This window comes from Myotis daubentonii, chromosome 5 (genome assembly GCF_963259705.1).
Source record: "Myotis daubentonii chromosome 5, mMyoDau2.1, whole genome shotgun sequence".
Taxonomy (NCBI): Eukaryota; Metazoa; Chordata; class Mammalia; order Chiroptera; family Vespertilionidae; genus Myotis; species Myotis daubentonii.
In genome coordinates this window covers 58,693,196-58,712,950 of record NC_081844.1, presented here as the reverse complement: position 1 = coordinate 58,712,950, position 19,755 = coordinate 58,693,196, and the positions used below count along the sequence as shown (strand labels likewise).

The 19,755-nt window shown below is 43.9% G+C and overlaps 1 protein-coding gene across 7 annotated transcripts in view; it reads right to left on the bottom strand.

Annotated features, from left to right (window-relative positions):
• SLC10A7 (solute carrier family 10 member 7) overlaps positions 1 to 19,065 on the bottom strand; it is a 195,593-nt gene extending 176,528 nt beyond the window's left edge. For 2 of the 7 annotated variants that reach the window (XM_059697897.1, XM_059697901.1), the window contains exons 1-4: positions 18,358 to 18,754; positions 11,312 to 11,394; positions 5,404 to 5,540; positions 140 to 215 (exon numbers count right to left, since the gene is read on the bottom strand). In XM_059697897.1, coding sequence (XP_059553880.1) covers positions 140 to 215; positions 5,404 to 5,540; positions 11,312 to 11,394; positions 18,358 to 18,457 — 396 coding nt within the window. In that variant the 5' untranslated portion in view covers positions 18,458 to 18,754. Of the gene's footprint in view, positions 1 to 139; positions 216 to 5,403; positions 5,541 to 11,311; positions 11,395 to 18,357 lie in introns of those variants that run through there. The other 5 variants (XM_059697898.1, XM_059697900.1, XM_059697899.1 and 2 more) reach the window with 5 other exon arrangements.
• Between the last annotated feature and the right edge of the window lie 690 nt (positions 19,066 to 19,755).

Genomic DNA, 19,755 nt, shown 5'->3' with positions numbered 1-19,755 from the left:
AATACATAAATAACTTGCTTCTTTCATAAGCTGCTATGGTTATATGTTTTCTGCTACATGACTCCTATGTCATAAAATAGAATATAAACATAAAAGCACAGCACCCGTTTATGTTTAAACAATTAGACCCTTGACTCACCTCATTTCCACCGACTGCCTTGGTTAAAATCACTGCAGAAGACACAGGGGGAGGCATGCAACCCACAGTCTGCAAACTGAAAAATAAAAGAAAGTACAATTATAAATAGTATTTTTCAATCACAAATAGTGTCACTACATTCATTCTAAAATTGCAGAGCAGTGTAAATGAAAATAGAAGAGTGATTATTGATGCACATGCCCTGTTGAGTTCAGACAATTCTACGTGAGGCAATATGGCTTAGAAGATGCTGCAAATGCCTAAGGAAGCTCTCATTTCATTCATAATTTTAGGTGACTTTATTTTTTAAATTATTTAAGCTTTTATTATATAATTTTTAAAAAAACCATTCAAGTTAGAGTAAGTGTAGTCATTGAAAGATAACCAAAATGTATATAATTTAGCCTGAGTCTTATTTCAGGTATCTTTTCCTTACATGTTTTTGGTAGAAAGTCTTTAGGGAAAAATAAAACTTTAAAACCACTTCCAAAGTTCAAAAATATTTAACAAAACACAAGCTTACATGTGTTTATTCCTTTCTACAAAACAGCAATTCTCAAAACTTTCATCTCATCATGCATATATTCTTTCTGATTGGTGTTTCAAGATTCTTAGGATATATTCCCAGAAGTGGAATCGTTGGGCCAAACAGCAGTAAAGGCTATACATTACAAACCTATAGCCAACATCATATTCAATGGGCAAAAAACTAAAACTGTTTCCCTTAGGAACAGATATGAGACAGGGATGTCCTTTCACCACTCTTATTAACATAGTGCTGGAAGTCCTAGTCACAGCGATCTGACAAGAAGAAGAAATAAAAGGCATCCAAATTGAAGAGGAGGAAGTAAAGAAGCTTTTAATCTTTCCGCCACTAATGTCTCATATTTGAAATCTCTGCTTTAGGAGTACACAACCCTTGCTAAACCTCTTATCCTTTAACTGATTACACCACTCATCTGACAAATCATATGCTGCCCCATTAGGTTGGTCACTATTTTATATATATACTAGAGGCCCGGTGCACAAAAATTTGTGCACTGGCAGGAGAGGGGGCATGGGGGGTGTCCCTCAGTCCCACTTGTGCCCTCTCACAGTCTGGGAACCCTCAGGAGATAGCCACCTGCTGGCTTAGGCCCACTTCCTGGGTGGCAGACGGCAGGCCCAATCCCTCGGTGCCTGCCCCGCCACCCCAGGTCGCAGATAGCAGGCCCGGATGGCAGCAGGGCAGGCTGGATGACGCTGTCCCGCCCTGCCTGCAGTATGCAAATTAGCCGCCATCTTTGTTGGTGGTTAATTTGCATATCATGCTGATTAGCCCATGGGAAGCGTAGCGAAGATATGGTCAACTACCATGTTTGTCTATTATTAGATAGGAGATATATATATATACATACACACACACACACACACACACACACACACACACACACACACACACACTAGGGGCCCGGTGCATGAAATTCGTGCACTGGGTGTGTGTGTGTGGGGGGGGGGAAGTGTCCCTCAGCCCAGCCTGCCCCCTTTCACATATTGGAAGCCCTCAGGCATTGACCCCCATCACCCTCCAATCGCAGGATCTGCCTCTTGCCCAGGCCTGACACCTCTGACAGAGGTGTCAGGCCTGGGCAGGGGACCCTCATTTCCCCCCATCACTGGTTCTGCCCCCAGCCCCCTCTGATTGCTGGCTCTGCCCCTTGCCCAAGCCTGATGCCTCGGCCAGAGGCGTAGACCCCCATCACCCTCCGATCGCCTGATCGGCCCCTTGCCCAGGCCTGACACCTCTGCCAGAGGTGTCAGGCTTGGACAGGGGACCCCCATCTCCCTCGATCACTGGCTCTGACCCCCGCCCAGGCCTGAGGCCTCTGGCCCAGGAATCATGCCTGGGCTGGGGACTCCCAGCTCCCCGCGATCTCCCGCTCTGCCCCTGCTCCCCGCGGTTGCAGGCTCCGCCCCTGCCCAGGCCTAACGCCTCTGGCCGAAGCATTAGGCCTGGGCAGGGGACCCCCAGCTCCCTGCAGTTGCAGGCTCCGCCCCTGCCCAGGCCTATCGCCTCTGGCCTAGGCGTCCGGCCCGGGCAGCGGGGACCCGCAGTGGCAGCGGGGGTGGGGGGGCTTCGTGATCGCGCGGGCTCCGCCCCTGCCCCTGCAGGACGCCTCTGGCTGAGGCGTCCGGCTCGGGCAGCGGAGACCCTCAGCTGCAGCGGCCCCGTGATCGTGGACTCTGCTTTAGGCCCAGGCAAGCGACCCCTAGCTCCCGGAACTGCCAGCTTCGACCGTGCCCAGCTCCCATCGCTGGCTCCACCCCTACTTCCTGCTATCACTGGCCAGGGCGGGAAAGACGCCTGATTCTCCCATCATGGCTGGGGTGCAGGGCAAAGACGGCCCCAGGGCCACCTTTGCCCTGCCCCCCAGCTCTTAGCTCCCCCCTGGGTTTCCGATCACTGTCAGTGGCAGGGGGGCTTCTTCCTGCTTTCCCTTTCGCCTCCCTGCATTGCGCCTACATATGCAAATTAGCCACCATCTTTGTTGGCAGTTAACTGCCATCTTAGTTGGCAGTTAATTTGCATATAGCCCTGATTAGCCAATGAAAAGGGTAGCGCCGTACGCCAATTACCATTTTTCTCTTTTATTAGTGTAGATATACACATGAATTAAATTGGAAGTTCCTTTAATACAAGCAAACTGAGTTAATATCTTCCTATTTCTTGAGTGCAGATACTTGATATCTATTGGTTCTTAATATGCATTATACAGAGGTGGGCAAAAGTAGGTTTTCAGTTATGAGTATGTGAAACAGAGCTTACTGTTGTATTATTATTTATTAATTATTGTGTTATTTATTTGTATGACAACTGCAGACCTACTTTTGCCCACCTCATACATTGTTGTTCTAAAATGATGTCATTATATTTCTGTGACATTTTATGCTTTTCAGCAAAATTTTATGTTCATTCTCTCAAACTCAATCTGGCCAAAACAGCCCTCTTGATTTTCCCCTCTCATTCTACTTCTCTCCAGCTAAGTAAAGGATATCACCAGTTACCCAGTGGCTCATACCCAAAATCTAGAAGTCATCCTTGATTCCTTCCTGTCCTCCTCTCTCCATATCCTATCCATCCATGGGTTCTGAGAGCTCCAATTTTAAAATATATCCTTTACACATCAATTTCTCCCTACTGCGCTGCTATACCATGCTAGCCTCCCAGCTGGTCTCCTAGATTTCTCTCAGGCCCTTCTATTATCTATTATTTTCCACAGATTAGCCAGGAGAATCATTTGCAAATATAAATCAGACAACTCCACTTTCTCATTTAATTCCCTCTAGTGGTTTTCTGTACTGCTCAGAATAAACTCTGAATGCATTACCATGGCCCACAATGCTGAGTGACTGGTTTCTGCCCACCTTTCCAACCCCAAGTCATAGTATTCCTCCTCCATGTCAGCAGGCTCTGTCCACCATGGCCGCTTTCCTGACCCTCAAATGCACCAGGGTTATTCCTGCCTTGGGGCCTTTGAACATTCTGTTTCCTTTGCCTAGAACACTCTGCCCCATGAACTCTACAATCTAAATTAATCACCAGCCTGTGCACCCAACCACTTAAGGATATCATAGTGCTTTACTTTGCATCACTTACTTCTATCTTAATCATCTATTTACTTGTTTACTGACAATCACATCCAAAGTCTCTTCAATGTGCAAAACTCACTCCTGGCCCATTTTGTTCAGTGTTGGTTTTCCAATACTTATAATAATTCCTGGTACATAGCAGGAGCTAAATAAGTGATTTCCCTGATATTGCTGTTAAAGCAGGCAGTAAAAGCATAATTATCTTCATTTTATGAACTGGGAAACTGAGGTTCAAAACTATTAAATGCCTCAAAGTCACCTAGCAAGTTAGGGACAGAGTCAGAATGCAATCTTCGGCCTAAGTTCAGTGTTTTAGCTATTATGCCATGACTAGTGGCCCGGTGCATGAAATTCATGCACATTAAAAGGGAATTACTTAGAGGAAATATTTGAATATTGCTATTTGCCCTTTTGCGATAATAGAAGTGTCAGAGATGAAAGAAAATTAGTAAAATGTATATGAGAGTCTGGGGCACGTCGCAGGACCCAGAGTCAAGTCTCCGCCCACCCACATGCGCATTGAAATCACGCGAGACCCAGACCCAGCCGACCCCACCCCCCTCAAACCCCGCCGGGCGGGGGGTGCAGCCTCAGGTCCCCCGGCCTGGCGCCAGGTTGGGGGCGCGGCCTCAGGTCCCCCGACACAGCCTCAGGTCCCCCAGCCCGGCCTCAGGTCCCCCAGCCCCAGCGCAAGGGCACGACAACCGTTTGCATATTAGCTCTTTATTATATAGGATGCTAACATAAGGTCAGTTCTAAACCAATTCAAATAATTTTTTTTAAATCATCAAATACTTTAAATAAACATGACAATATTTTTAATGGAAGAAAAGATTCTAATAAAAATCTATTGTTAAATCAACTACCCAATCAAACATAAAATAGAACAGGTGAAAAAATAAATGTTTGTCCCCTGTATATGTTTTTTCTTTTCTATATATTTTTAAAGCCATTATCTCTGTACATTTGGTAAGATAAATCACAAAAGTTAAAGCACCAATTGACAGCCTATCTTTATTCATACATACAGATCTTACATCCTCTAGTCCAGGGGTCCTCAAACTTTTTAAACAGGGGGCCAGTTCACTGTCCCTCAGACCGTTGGAGGGCCGGACTATAGTTTTAAAAAAAACTATGAACAAATTCCTATGCACACTGCACATATCTTATTTTAAAGTAAGAAAACTAAACGGGAACAAATACAATATTTGTATTTGCATGTGGCCCACGGGCCGTAGTTTGAGGACCCCTGCTCTAGTCCCTTCCAGTTTTCTCCCAACACAACTCTTTTAAATTCCCAGAAACAGAACTCTTTTAAATTCCCACAACTCTTTTAAATTCCTAAAACCTTAAGATGAAGGATAATAATAATGTTAAAAGTGTTTTTATTTTCTTATAAGATATCACACATAAGTTGCTATGGAAATAATGTCACTAGAGATGTCCCATTAAAAGCGAACCCTCCAAGAACATATATGCATAGCCCATGAACACAGACAACAATGTAGTGAAGGCAGAAGAGTGGGGCTGGGTGGACAGAGGCAAACATGGGGGGAAGGCATCTGTAATAGTGTCAACAATTTAAAAATTAATTAATTAATTAAAAAGTAACTCTTCAAAATATTTAAACATACCCTTTCAAAAGCCATTCATTGATCGGTGTGATTGATAAAAGCTGAAGAAAAAGCCATATTGCTGCTGGGAAGAATGCAAGCGTAAAGATCTGAATGAAAAGATGCAGTCGTATATGCACCAAAGCACTGGTCAGCTCCTGCAAAAAAGGACACAAGATAAAAAAAATTAAGAAAACTATTTCTGAAGATAGGTTGGTACTAAAATAACATAACATATATTGTTTTTTTAATTGAGATATAATTGATATATAACATTATACTTTCAGGTGTATAACATGATGATTCAATATTTATATATATTGTAAACTGATCAGCACAATAAGTCTGGCTACATACATCAATTTGGAGTTATTTCATAGCTAAGTTTTTTTTAGCTATGCATATGTGATTATGCATAAGTATTAAGAGACAAATTTTAAGAGAAAAGTTATTGCATAAGAGACAAACTTTAAGAAAAAAGTTGATGATAGTTATGAAGTTATTCATGAAGATTATAATTTTTATATAAAATTTCTGAAATATTCTAATTGCTTTCTAATATACAATATATCACAATAATTCAGATTTGTGAAATTCTGGACCAGGACTAAGCTAACTACTGGTACATTTGAGAACTGTTGACGCTGTAACATACATGTATGTTTAAACATTGAAAAAAAATAAATCTTATTTAAAATTTTAGTAGAACCTATCACAATTTTATATGATAATTAACCTCTGGTCATTATATCAGACCTAGAAAGGCCTCAATTTGGCAAGATGTTACTAAATCTACACACAGATCATAATTTTTAAAAATGTTCCCCCCATAAAAAAGAAAAAGAAAAAAAAATGTTCCCCCAACAACATTCTATAATTAAAAACAGCTGTTTCCACAAAATTGACTCACTCAATTTCTTTGTTAACATTTACTGAATAAGTAGTTATATGCTCTGAGCTTGCCACTCTATGTATGTCATCTCATTTAATCCTCACATCAACACCATTAGGTGGATGTTATTTTTCCTGTTTTACTGATGAGGAACTTGAGGTTGAGCGCTACTACACAGTGAAGCTCGGAATCAAACCCAATAAACCTGTGCCTGTGTCATCCTACTGCCAAGGAGGGAGAAAATTCCCAGCAAACAGGACAAGCCAGGCACATGTTATGAGTCTCACAACTAAAAGGTACTCAGTTAAATTTGAGGGTTTAAATATATACTAACAAGTGTTTGCATTTGAATTTCTTTGAGTTGTGTGGTTTTTCGGTGGAAATAAAACACATTCAGAAAGTAGTAGAAAACTGACATATAACATTCAGGCACTCATTAAAGCGCATTCAAAGTTGCCAGAGAGTCACTGTAATAATAATGTCCCCACAACCCCCAGTCCAAGCAAGACTTTCAAAAGAGCCTCAGCCTCAGAGGCATGAGCTGGAGTTTATCGTTTAATAAACAGTAGGTCAGGGCAAACTCATCCACTGACCACCACCTCTAGGATCTGTCTCAGAGGCCCCCTATTTATCTCCCTGTGTGAAGACACACAGCAGTTCTATTTTGGCCACAAGATGTCCTTAATGGTATTTAAGGAACTGACGGCAATCCGGAATAATGTAGGGAAACACTAGACAGACCGGAGGCCATACCAGGTCTGGATCAGAGCTAAGAGAAAAGGAGCCATCCTTGCTCTGAATCAGAAGTTTCACCCCAGAGACACCTGAGCACCAGCAGTACCCAGAATCCTCAGCAGTCTTGAAACCAAATCTCACACAGATATACTCGGAAGCATTCAATAAATACCAAATACATATGAGTGTTTTCAATTGTTTAAATTGTAATAAAATGATTAGCCACAATGCAGTAATTAAGGCATTTGCATATACTTCTCATAGAAATATAAAATAGTGTAACTTTTCTAAAAAGTAAATTGGGGCCGAAACCGGTTTGGCTCGGTGGATAGAGCGTCGGCCTGCGGACTGAGAGGTCCCAGGTTCGATTCCGGTCAAGGGCATGTACCTGGGTTGCGGGCACATCCCCAGTGGGAGATGTGCAGGAGGCAGCTGATCGATGTTTCTCTCTCATCGATGTTTCTGACTCTCTATCTCTCTCCCTTCCTCTCTGTAAAAAATCAATAAAATATATTTAAAAAAAAAAAAAGAAAGAAAATGCTCTGGAGAATGGCAGTTTGGTAGTTCCTTTAAAAAAAAAAAAGTAAATTGGGGATATATATCAGGGACTATAATACAATTTATATTCTTAGATCCCAAAATTTTATATCTAGGCATTTATCCCAACAATATAAAAAATGGTTACAAGCATTAATACACAGAATTGATCCTCACAGCATTATCCATTATGGTACAATCTGGAAACAACTTAAATGTCCAACAATGGAAGAATAACCATATAAGGTAAGAATTTAACAGTGTTAAGAGCTATTCTAAACCATGTTAAAACTGTATACAAGGATGTAAGAGCACAGGGTCTCTCCCTACTTAATCAGCATATAAACTGGCACAACCTGTGGACAGCAATCTGGCAACTCATTTCTTCATTCGACAAACACTTACTGAGCACCTGCCACCATTCTAGGTACTTGGAGAATCTATCACAACTTAAACTGCATATATCATTTTGACCTATAAATTCCACTTCCAGGAATTAGCCCTTCACCTATACTCCAAAATGAGGGAAATGACATGTTTTTAGTGTCTTTTGCAGAGTGTTTATAACAGCAAAACATGGTAATTACCTAAATGTCCATCAATAGGGGACCAGGAAAATGTAACATGACACATTCATAAAATAGAATCCTTTTCAGCATACACAAAGAAACAGGGAGTTCTTTATATGTTGATATAAAATAAAATAATCTCCAAGATATGTTTCTGAGTTAAATAAGCTAAGGTGGCAAACAGCATAAAATAACAGTTTAAAGGGATGGATACAGATATGTATGTTTTGCATAGAATATCTCTGGAAAGACACACAGAAACTGTTATCTCCAGAGAAGAGAAATGGATAGATAGCTGGTAAAGGGGTGTAAGGACAACTTTTCATCATATATACTTTTGTACCTTTTGATTTATGTACATAAAAGTAAACAAAATGTAAATTATTTTATTTTTTAATGTATAAGTGAAGAAAAATTAAATAACAGTATTAAATTACATGAAAAATTGCGTATACCTGTATACATATATATAATTTTAAAAAAATATTTTATTTTTAAAACATTCTATATGTAAAATATGTTTAAGAAAAAAAGTACAAAAGCACACAAATGTTAGAACAGTTATTTTTACTCTTTCTAATCTTTCTACAATAGGGAAATACCACTTCTATAATCAGAAAAGAGTTATGAAAAATAAAATGCAGTTAGAGACTACTGCATGACCTAATAAATGACAATTAGAAACAATTGATATCACATCAGAATAATGGATCAGTAAGAACTCATCAAAATGAATCACAAGAGCCTACCGTGTTGGGTCATAAGGGGCCTCTTAACAACAGGGAAATAACAGACATGAAGTGTTTCCTAAGAAAGATTTTCAAGACTGTCACAAAAACCTAGTATTATAGGTTTTCTAGATCTTCATACAACAGTAAAGAAAAAATAAGGTAACACTGGAAAAGGAAAAGCAAGTAACACCTTAAAATCCTGCTCATCTTTGTTTCTATCCCTGTGCCAAGCATGGTGTGTTGTAGTGATAGGCACTTGATAGGTTATTTGTTTAAATAAATTGGTCCTGCCATGGTCTGTTAAGTGACAAATCCTCTGGAACTGCAGGTTTGAAGTTAGCTATATATAAAATAAATCTCAAAGGTGACATTATTACATTTCAGTATAATAATATTTCAGAAACCATTTCAACACATATTTCAAAAACTAGAAATCAACCGTTAAAAAAACTGAAGATTTAGCATTAAATCTTTTTAGCATGAAGTGTTAACACAGCTCTTTATAATTTTAATAAATGAGCAAAACAAACTTTAGAATACACATCATTACATCAATGTATGAGTAATGTTCAATATGAATCAAACTCGAATGGGACCACAATAAATGCTTTCAAGTAAATTCAAGTCAATAATAACTCGCCATCTTCTGTGTGCAGAAATGCACGATTCTATTGCCCAAGAAATTAGCAGGGCTTAGAGATGGCTTAACATTACACAAAGATGCAATATAGGCCATCTTAAGTTAAATGGATCTTGAAAATGACTTAATGTTGTATTCATTTCAAAAGGGTCTTTCGTGGAGGAAATGGTTCTGATGGCTTCTTAGATACATAAGAAAGGCCAGGGATCCAGGCATCTCATCATTAGATCCAAATTAGTTGGATGACTCTGAAGGTTTCCTAGGTGCTTACAGAAGAATTTGGTCCTTAGAGAAGTGCTGATAACTGTGACATTCCTTCTTCAATTTCTGCATCCCACAAAGTTGGCTGCTTTACAGAACAGCATTAAGCAAGAAGCTAAGGAGAGAAATCAAGTCTCTTGCCAGATTTCCCATGGCATAAGCAACAGTTGTAGCCATTAAGAAGCCACCAGGGGGCGTAGTTAGAGCAACCTCCCAAGTAGAGGACTTGGGCGAGGCAGCTGCTTCACAAAGAGCATTAACCAAGGCCAGCAGGAAGACCTCCAAGGAAGATTAGACCAGCAGCACAGCAGTGGTAAATTCTGTCCCCCATTTGAGGACCAATAGAACGCTGGTGTTGACAGGTAAAGCCTATACCCTTTAAGTACTAATCACAGTCCTTTCTTATCAATATAATTTACAAAAACTGGAATTTGACATATTTAGGAAATCCCATCCATGTCAGCTATTTTCAGAAGACCAGTAATCAGTGAGGATATTTAGCATTCTTGAGACACACTTCATCTGTCGTAGACACTACGCATGGATCCCATCTATATCCCAAATGACCCCAATGGAAAGATTTATACCAACCTGCTAACTACAGAATACCTAAATTTAGTAACCATATTTTTTTTTCTATGTTGCTACTAGGATGATCAAAAAGGAGGTAAGTAAATTTGATCTTTATTCAAATCACACTTAAAAGAAAGATACTTGAAGTAAAGACAAGATATGATGCACAAAAGAATTGTATGTTTTAAAATCATTTCCTTAAAAAAAAAAAGCCTTCTTACATAGTAAAATTAACCTGTCTATGTAAGACTAAGCAGCTTAGAATGATGACTTTTAAAACTCTATGTAATTTCTTCAAAAGCAAATGGGTGTTTATTTTTTCTCCATTATAAGTCAAAAGAGAATCATATATTCTACTCATTCCTATCTCGGGTATAAAAATGTCTGGATATTTAATTCCAAGAAATCCCATATTCAGTGACACCTGGATCAATAAATAACATTACCTGTATGTCTTCATGATAAAGTGAGATGTAGTATGAAAAAGTACAAATATTTCCTCAAGACATCTATTAACATTTAATAACTATACAGCACTAGCAAAGAATATACATCTGTAAAAATACAAATTAGTTAAAAAGTTTTAACAAGCATCACTTGTACAGCATCAGTCCTAGGAACAAAAGATGATCCACAAAGTTATGGAAGCCCAAATAAACATCTACAGCTTAAAGGGGCCACAGTAGGCACCATTATAGTTACCACCATAATCTGAGGAAGACCTGAAGGAGATGCATCACTTCAGCTGCCATATTAAAAACACACTCATTATAGCCACATCTTCAGGTTCCATGCTGCTTGACTATAAGGTTTGTGGAATACGTACGTACAAAACACAAGTCCAGTGCTGAAGTCCAAGTTACCTTCTGTTATAGTGGAGCTGTCAGACTACAGCTACACACAGCTTTACAAAAGGATCTGAAAATTTAAAATATTAAGTACAAACTGAATTTTTCTCCCTGCTTTTCATGTGCCCCATAGGTGACAGTACCTCTGTTTTTAATGATAGTCCACTGTTAAAGAATATAGTTGCAACAGCAATGTAGGAGACAGTTATTTCTGGCTTCAGTGGTCCTAAAGAGAGAGAAATTAGGTACTGTTAGATAAGAGTTTCCAGTCTTCCAGTATGAAAGACAAATCCAGTGGAGGAGGACAAATGGTACTTCATTTCTTAGTGTTGACCCTGGTATGTTACTGTCCTGATGGAGTTGAGCATTTGCTGTGATGCCATCTAATTCCAGAGAGAAGTTTCTAGAAGGCAAGGATCATGGCTGTCCAGCTCAGCACAGTATCCTTGAACCAGAAGAATAAAAATAAACTGCTCTCACATAAGAGAGCAGATAGTCAACATCCTTCAACATAGGTCCTAATGATATCTACCACAGTATCAGTCCCCAAATCAAAGGAGAGAATTTCTCAATGGAAGAAGTTACATTATCTTCAGCAAGTATTATTTTATTTCTTCTAGGATACCAGAAATAAAAGCTTGATTCATGCATATATTCAGTTCTCCCCAAGAGTATCCAATCTATAAATATTTATTGAGCACTTACTATGTGATTGAGAAAATACAGCCAGAGTAATAGAGTACTTAACAACATGTTGTTAACATTGTAATTATTAAGAAACTAGGGGCCCGGTGCACGAAATTCATGCACTGGGTGTGTGTGGGGAGGGGAGTGTCCCTCAGCCCAGCCTGCCCCCTCTCACATACTGGGAGCCCTCAGGCGTTGACCCCCATCACCCTCTGATCGCCTGATCGGCCCCTTGCCCAGGCCTGACGCCTCCGCCAGAGGTGTCAGGCTTGGACAGGGGACCCCCATCTCCCCCTGATCACTGGCTCTGGCCCCCGCCCAGGCCTGAGGCCTCTGGCCCAGGAATCATGCCTGGGCAGGGGACCCCCATCTCCCTCTGATCGCTTGCTCCACCCCCCACCCAAGCCTGACGCCTCTGACCCAGGCTTCAGGCCTGGGCAAGGGGACCATCATATCCCCCCCAATCCCCGGCTCCGCCCCCCGCCCAGGCCTGATGCCTCGGCCAGAGGAGTTGACCCTCATCACCCTCCGATCACCAATCACCGGATCGGCCCCTTGACCAGGCCTGAGGCCTCCGGCAGAGGTTTCAGGCCTGGGTAGGGGACCCCCAGCTCCCCGTGGTTGCAGGCTCCACCCCTGCCCAGGCCTAACGCCTCTGGCCTAGGTGTCCGGCCTGGGCAGCGGGGACCCGCAGCAGCAGCGGCCCCGTGATCGTGGGCTCCGCTTTAGGCCCAGGCAAGGGACCCCTAGCTCCTGGGACTGCCAGCTTCGACCGTGCCCAGCTCCCATCGCTGGCTCCACCCCTACTTCCTGCTATCACTGGCCAGGGCGGCAAAGGCGCCTGATTCTCCAATCATGGCTGGGGGGCAGGGCAAAGGCGGCCCCAGGGCCGCCTTTGCCCTGCCCCCCAGCTCTTAGCTCCCCCCTGGGTTTCCGATCACTGTCAGTGGCAGGGGGCTTCTTCCTGCTTTCCCTTTCGCCTCCCTGCATTGTACCTACATATGCAAATTAACCGCCATCTTGTTGGCAGTTAACTGCCAATCTTAGTTGGCGGTTAACTGCCAATCATAGTTGGCAGTTAATTTGCATATAGCCCTGATTAGCCAATGAAAAAGGTATCGTCGTACGCCAATTACCATTTTTCTCTTTTATTAGATAGGATTGTGCTTGGCCCTGGGCATACTGTAGTGAACCACATAGGCCTGATCTCTGCCCTCCAGAAAATTCCTCTCTGAAGTTAGGCTGGTATCATCCCAGACACATTAACATTGTGAGTACTACAAGGGGCAACCCTAAACTTTATACCAACAGTTTAAAATCTGAGATTATCTCGTATTTGACATTCTATGCAACCCTCTTGTGCTGAGTTGAATAACATCCCTCCAAAAATTTGTGTCCTTCCAGAACCTTATTTGGAAACAGGGTCTTTGCAGATATAATCAAATTAAAATGCGGTCTCATCCGATTAGGGTGGGCCCTTTTCCAGTGACTGGTGTTCTTATAAAAAGAGGGAAAGATGGCCATGTGAAGACAGAGGCAGAGACCAGAGTTTATATTACCAAGGGACACGGTTGGCCGGCAACCATCACAAGCTAGAAGAAGCAAGGAGAGAGTCTGCCCTACAGCCTTCGGTGGAAGCATGGCCCTGCCAACATCTTGATCAGACCTTAGCCTCCAGAACTGTGAGAAAATAAATTTATTGTTTTAAGCCACCCTATTTGTGGTAATTTGCTGTGGCAACGCTAAGAAACTAATACACCCTTTAAGCAAAACAACAGGACCGCATTCATGGCTCCTTGGTTCCCTGTAACTCTCCACCATACACTTACAGATGTTGTTCAGCTCCAAGCTCAGGAAAAATCACCATTCATTCAGTCAACAAATATTTATTGAGCAACTACTATATTTTAGGTAAATGTAGTACATCAGTGAATAAAAGGAACAAAGATCTCCTCAAACAATGTCATAAATTCTTTTATGTACCCGGCATTCACACAAATCATTTTGCGGAGATCTGAGACAAGGAAACAAAAAGGAGAAGGTAAGTGCTAACGGCATTACAGACCAGGGCAGTAAAGGCTGTTCACAAACTTGAAAGGAGGTACATTATTGTTATGCCCATGAGTGAATCTGTCTCAGCAGCTCACACTTAGAAATAATATTTCCTCAACAACTGAGAAAGGTGATTCAGAAGCAGATTTTAAAGTCAAGGAGTCTGGCTTGTTTTGAAAGTAGATGCTTCCCAGGAATTTTAAGTACCATTTAAAAAAAAACAACAAGCCAATAGCATTTTTATTTGCCTCCAATCTCCTGTTTTTTTTGTGGTTTTTTTATCAGACCTTATTCTTGTCAACTGTGGTTCTGCCCACAGTGGTGCCTCCAGAATGTCCATGTAAGATGGGTCAGAGTTAGCAATGTGGTCGCAAGTGAGAGCCACCTCCAGAGCCAGCACATGGCATCTGCTTCCATTGCATGGTTCTCTGGGGCAGCTAACGCATCTACCTTAGTTAGCCAACAACCGAGTTTTTAAAGAACTCTTCCCACAGTTCACATACACCTACATAAATACACATGACAACTGTTAATTAATTGGTGTAATTCAGTGGAATGATTCTTGACTTTCAATGTTTTAAATGGTGGAGACGGGTTATACTGTGTGTTTTCTTTTATTAGATGCATCTCTAAATAACTCGAAACTGTGAAAAGACATGGGGAGGGTATTCCAGGGCTACCTACAAAATATCTTTTAAAAAGGAAAGGAGGAAATTGTTCTGACTTGGAGAAACCTAAGGCCCCTCTGAGACATGATCACTGAGATGCCAATAGACCGCTCATCTTTTTAATGCGGAACTAGAAGTCTCCCAGGGCTGCAATAAAAACTTGGTAAATATTTGCACAGAAGTGAGAGATGAAACTACTATTTAAAAATGATACCTGGCCCTCTCCAAGGTAATGAGTATATCTTCTATGTCACCAGAATAACCAGATCCAGATCTTAAGATGGCTATAGAGCTAAAGTGGAAATGTAAATTTTAACTTTTCCTTTAAACAAAAGCAAAAACAAATTCTTTATCAGTGAAAATGAGTTAGTAAAATCAAAAGAAAAATTTTAAAAATGAAGCAATTGGGGGCTCCAGAACTCACGCTTTTTAATGGGAGTTAAGGGTGAAAAGGGAGAGAAAACTATTTGGAATGCTTAAAAAATGAAAGGAACTATTATCCTGTATAATAAAAGCCTAATATGCAAATTGTCCCCTTGACTGAGAGTTCAACTGGGAATTCAACCAGGGGGTGGGACTGGCTGGCCAACTGCCCGCAGCCCCTCCCCCCCCAGCTGGCCCTACCCCAGCCAGCAGAGGTGGCAGGCAGCCAGGGGAAGGGAGGCCCCAGTTTGCAGCCACTAGGGACCCTACCCGTGCACGAATTTCTAGTTATGTCATAAAATCTAGTCATCTTCAAAGTAAATTTTACTTCTAAACCTGATCTAAGATATTTGTGCCAATGTACTTAGGTTTATAGCATATTTCTGGTTATGTTCTTTTAGCGGAAAATTAATGAAGCAGTTTCCTTTTTAGGGTTTATGTATTATTAATGGCAATCATTTAAGTTAAGATGCAGGTAGAAGTGAGAAAGTTACTCTGTACTTCCAAAGAAGTAAACCTTTCTCTTCCCAAGAATGAATCACACCATGCTGAACTTGATTAAACGCTAAGGTTGCACAGCTCGTAATTTCCCTGGGTTTCAATGAACCAATTAACAATACCTCAGCATCTGTATACATTTACATCTATCATGGCTCTTTATTTCCACACTTCTCCTATTTATTGAAAAGTAAAAGATAAGTGAGTAAAAAGAACAGTGAACTAAGAATTAAATTATCTAGGCTAGTACCTAGTATGCTTTTTCCCATTTGGAAAGTCATTCAACTTCTCTAATTTTAGGGTTCCCACATCTATAAATTTCCTGCCATTACAAAACTCACTAATTGGCCATAAAGATTTTTTAAAATATTTTTAATATGTTTTTATTGACTTCAGAGAGAGGAAGGGAGAGGGAGGGAGAGAGAGATAGAAACATCAATGGTGAGAATCATTGATGGGCTGCCTCCTGATGTCCCCTACTGGGGATCGAGCCTGCAACCAGGGCATGTGACCTCCAGGTTCATGAGTTCACATTCAACCACTGAACCACACCAGCCGGGCTGAAGATTTTTTTTAAAGGGAGGTCAGATCATAGTTGTGACACTTGAAGTGTAGAAGTCTTACACTTAAAAATAAAGAGTGTAGCCCTGGCTGGGTGGCTCAGTTGACTGGAGCATGGTCCCATACACCAGAGGATGGTGGGTTTGATTTCTAGTCAGGGCACATACCTAAGGTTGCAGTTTGATCCCAGTTGCAAATGTACGGGAGGCAACCGATTGATGTTTCTCTCACATTGATGTTTCTCTCTCTCTCCCTTCCCCTCACTCTAAAATCATTTTTTAAAAAAATAAACATATGCTTGGGTAAGGATTTTTTTTAAAAGAGTGTAATCATTTAAGGTAGTGATCCAGGTAAAAGTAAAAGTGAAGTGAGCATCTTAAGTTGAAGACTATAAAAACTTTTCCTATTTAAAATAATATCTAGAAACCTGTTCTGAAAATTGTTCATCAATGTACTGAGCCCATAAATGGAAACTCTGACTAAAAGTAAGAAGCAAAAAGAGGTGCTTTAGACCAATCTAAAGAGCAGAATAGGACAGAAACATTTTCAGCAACCATTCCTTTCCTTGTTCCCAGATTTTTGTTGGATTAACTAGTGGAGTGAAAGTGTTCCTTGTCAATATTTGGAGGTTTATTTTGATTTAAGAGGTTTTAAGGTCAATCAGAAGTTCAACGGAAGTAACAAGAACTTAGCCTGACAGCCGATATAATTGTTTGGTTAACTTTTGGTTTTAGAGAAAGTAACTTTCACACAAGGACAGCTATCAAAGAAACCCTAGAAGTTTAACTGTTATCTAATACTAGTGAATTCTGGTTTGCACCTTGGGGCTAAAAATCAGGGCACAGAAAATGTCTTTATTCCAGAGCGCTCCTTCTTTATAACGGTTATGCATTTTTAATGATTGTCCCTCAAGAAAATGTGTATGGATTTTGCAACTGGTATGAGATAAGGGGGAGTCCTGGTCTCCAGTCCTTCCATTTCCCTCGCTCACTCATCCTAGGGTCAGTCGCCTGACCTCAGGCCTCCGGGTCTTCAATGGTGGAAGAAGCCTGTTGGCTTAAAATACTTTAAAGATCCCTTGGAGCGCTTCACATCCTACTCTTTGGAAATGAAAGAAAAGCAATGCACTATCCTAGACTGATGGCATGAGGACTAGTGAAAATGGGAACCGGCATTTCTAACGTAAAAAAAAGTGTTAATCCCCCCCAATCTTTGTTCAAGTCCTTCCTTTTCAATGTTCCCTGAGGCGACTTCTCTATGGAGGTACGGAAGGCAGAGGGTAGAAGGAACCACGGTCCTCCTGAGAGATCATTTTATAACAAGGAGCAAATAACTCCAAATATGCTCCTGAGCACTTCCGACCATAGAAAGATCGCCTGCGCCCACTTCTCTCCTTATCTGTCCCTGTTGTATGACTGATGTATTAATCCCGTCAATGAGCCTGGAAACTGGCAAACAAGGTCAAAAAGACAGGACACTGAAGGAATTCAATGCATGCTTATGAAAACTAGGACATGATGGGGGGGGGGGGGCGGTTAAGGGGCATAAAAGGCTAATGATGTCTCCAGCCGCGGCCACCCATGCCTCTCCCCGCACTACAAGGCTCCCACTCTTCGGGGTCCGAGCGTGGCTCCGCCCGCCCACATTTCCTCGCCAAAACCCACACTGCACAGAGCCCCACACAGCCTGCGCCTGAAGACCACGGCGGGGTGCAGCCACCGGCCCGCCCGCCGCACGCGGAAGCGGCGTCCCGTCGGGAGAGTGTGCGACGTGTCACTCGGCCCCGGAGCTGCTGGGGAGCCGCCCCCGCTGCTCCGCATCCCCCAGCCGGTGGGCCGCAAAGCCGGGGCTGCAGGAGGAAGGGGTGCCCCTGCCTCTTTCTCTCCCCCTACTTTTTTTTTAAGGGGGGCGGGTTGGAAATGCACCAGGTCATGGTGCCCACTCCGAGACAGACCAGGAACTGCGGGCACCCCAGCATCGCGGGACAGGGTGCTGCTCGGCAGGGAAGAGAAGAAGTTTCATCCCAGTCTCGGTCCCCTCTCTCCTCGGCACCGAGGAGACTCACTGGCTGTCCGCGGGGAAGGGAGCCCGCGTTCAAAGTCGCTGGCCCCGTTCTGCACGACAGATCCCCTCTGGGGTCGGCCAACGGAAACGTCAGCCAAAGGGCCCCCGGGCCGGAGGGCACCTGGGCGGGGCGGGGCCCCCGACAGAGGCAGGCGCTCCCCGAGGACCGGGCCCCCCCTCCTCTCCGAGACTCGCCCGGGAGTTCCGAAGCGGAGCGCGCCAAGGCGCGGACTTACCCCCGTTCACCCCGATGGACGGCTCCAGCTTCGCTCCGGCGATCGCCAGCACGATCCCGACCATGAACCATTCTTTCCTCAGTCTCTCCAGCAGCCTCATGTTTGTCAGGATGGGTGGGTTTTGTTTACTTGTTTGCCTTTTTTCCTTTTGGAGCTGCGTTCGCTGAATCCCGGGGGCGTCCGCACACTTTCCACCGTCCCTCTTAACATGCAGCAGAGCAAGTCAAATTGCTACTTGTAAACGGGAGACCCGGAGGCTGCTCGGGCGGCTTCGCGGAGGGCTGGGAGTAGTAGTATCCAGTGACAGCAAAGCCTCACTGAGCGCCGCCATCACTACCACGCGCCTCCGGATAGACGCGCACCCGCCGGCGCCGCTCGGGCCGCCTCTCCCGTGCGCGAAGGCTCCGAAGCGGACCGTTGGGCCAGGCGGGCCGGCGCGGGCGGGCCGGGAAAAGAGGCTGCCCGCCGGGTGGGGCTGACGGACTCGCCACTTGCAAGGCCTGCGGAACCTTAGGGATGACTGGGGCGGGGAGAGCCGGAAGGCGCCACAGCCACCTGGACTAATCGAGGGTCCTTCTCCAACAAACCTGTAGGCACAGCCGCCAGCGCCCCTGGAACACATCTACGGAGACGTTCTCTTCCGCTTCGCCCCGAGACTGCGGAAAGGGCCGCCGCGGGCTTGATCAGAAATGTGTCTGTCGGCATCTGCGGCGGGGTGCAGCGGATTTGGCTGGGCGCGCTTATTCGGGGTATTACGACGCTTCCCCGACGCCGGCGCTGACGTATGCGCAGGGGGCGGGGCCCCTCGGCCTCCCAGTTCCCCGCTGGAGCCGGGAGTCGGACGCGCTCCCGTGTGGTCGCGGAAAAGCCGCTCCCCGGGGGGCGTGGCGGCGGGGGTGTGGGTGGAGGGGAGGCGTCAGCCGCGCCGGTGGGTAGAAAATTGGGCGCCCAGCCGACGCCCAACTTCGCTGGATCCCTTCCTTCCGGCGTCCGTCCGCCGGAGCCCGCGAGGTCTGTCGCCTGCGGCGTGCGCTCAGCCCGGAGCCCCCTTGCCTACACCTGCCGGGAGTGGGAGGACTGCAAGGGGCGGGGGCCAAATCTTTCTTCTGGGGAAACAGGACCACCAGGGAGGGGCTCAGGGACCCCGAGGCAAAGACGTGAAGGGCCGGCCGAGTAGAGAGGGGGAGGAGGGTCCTAACTTCCATCGCCCCGCGTGCTGGAGCCTGTCCCCCAGTTTCTACCTGCAGGTGTTTCCTGGCCGCCAGTGACGTGGGCAGTTTCATGGACGACCGCCCACCCGTAGACCCTGCTGGACCGCAACGCCTCCCCCTTACGCGCCCAAACAAAGAAATAAAATGCTGTGTGACGTTTTGGAACGAGTCCGGTCCGGAATGGTTC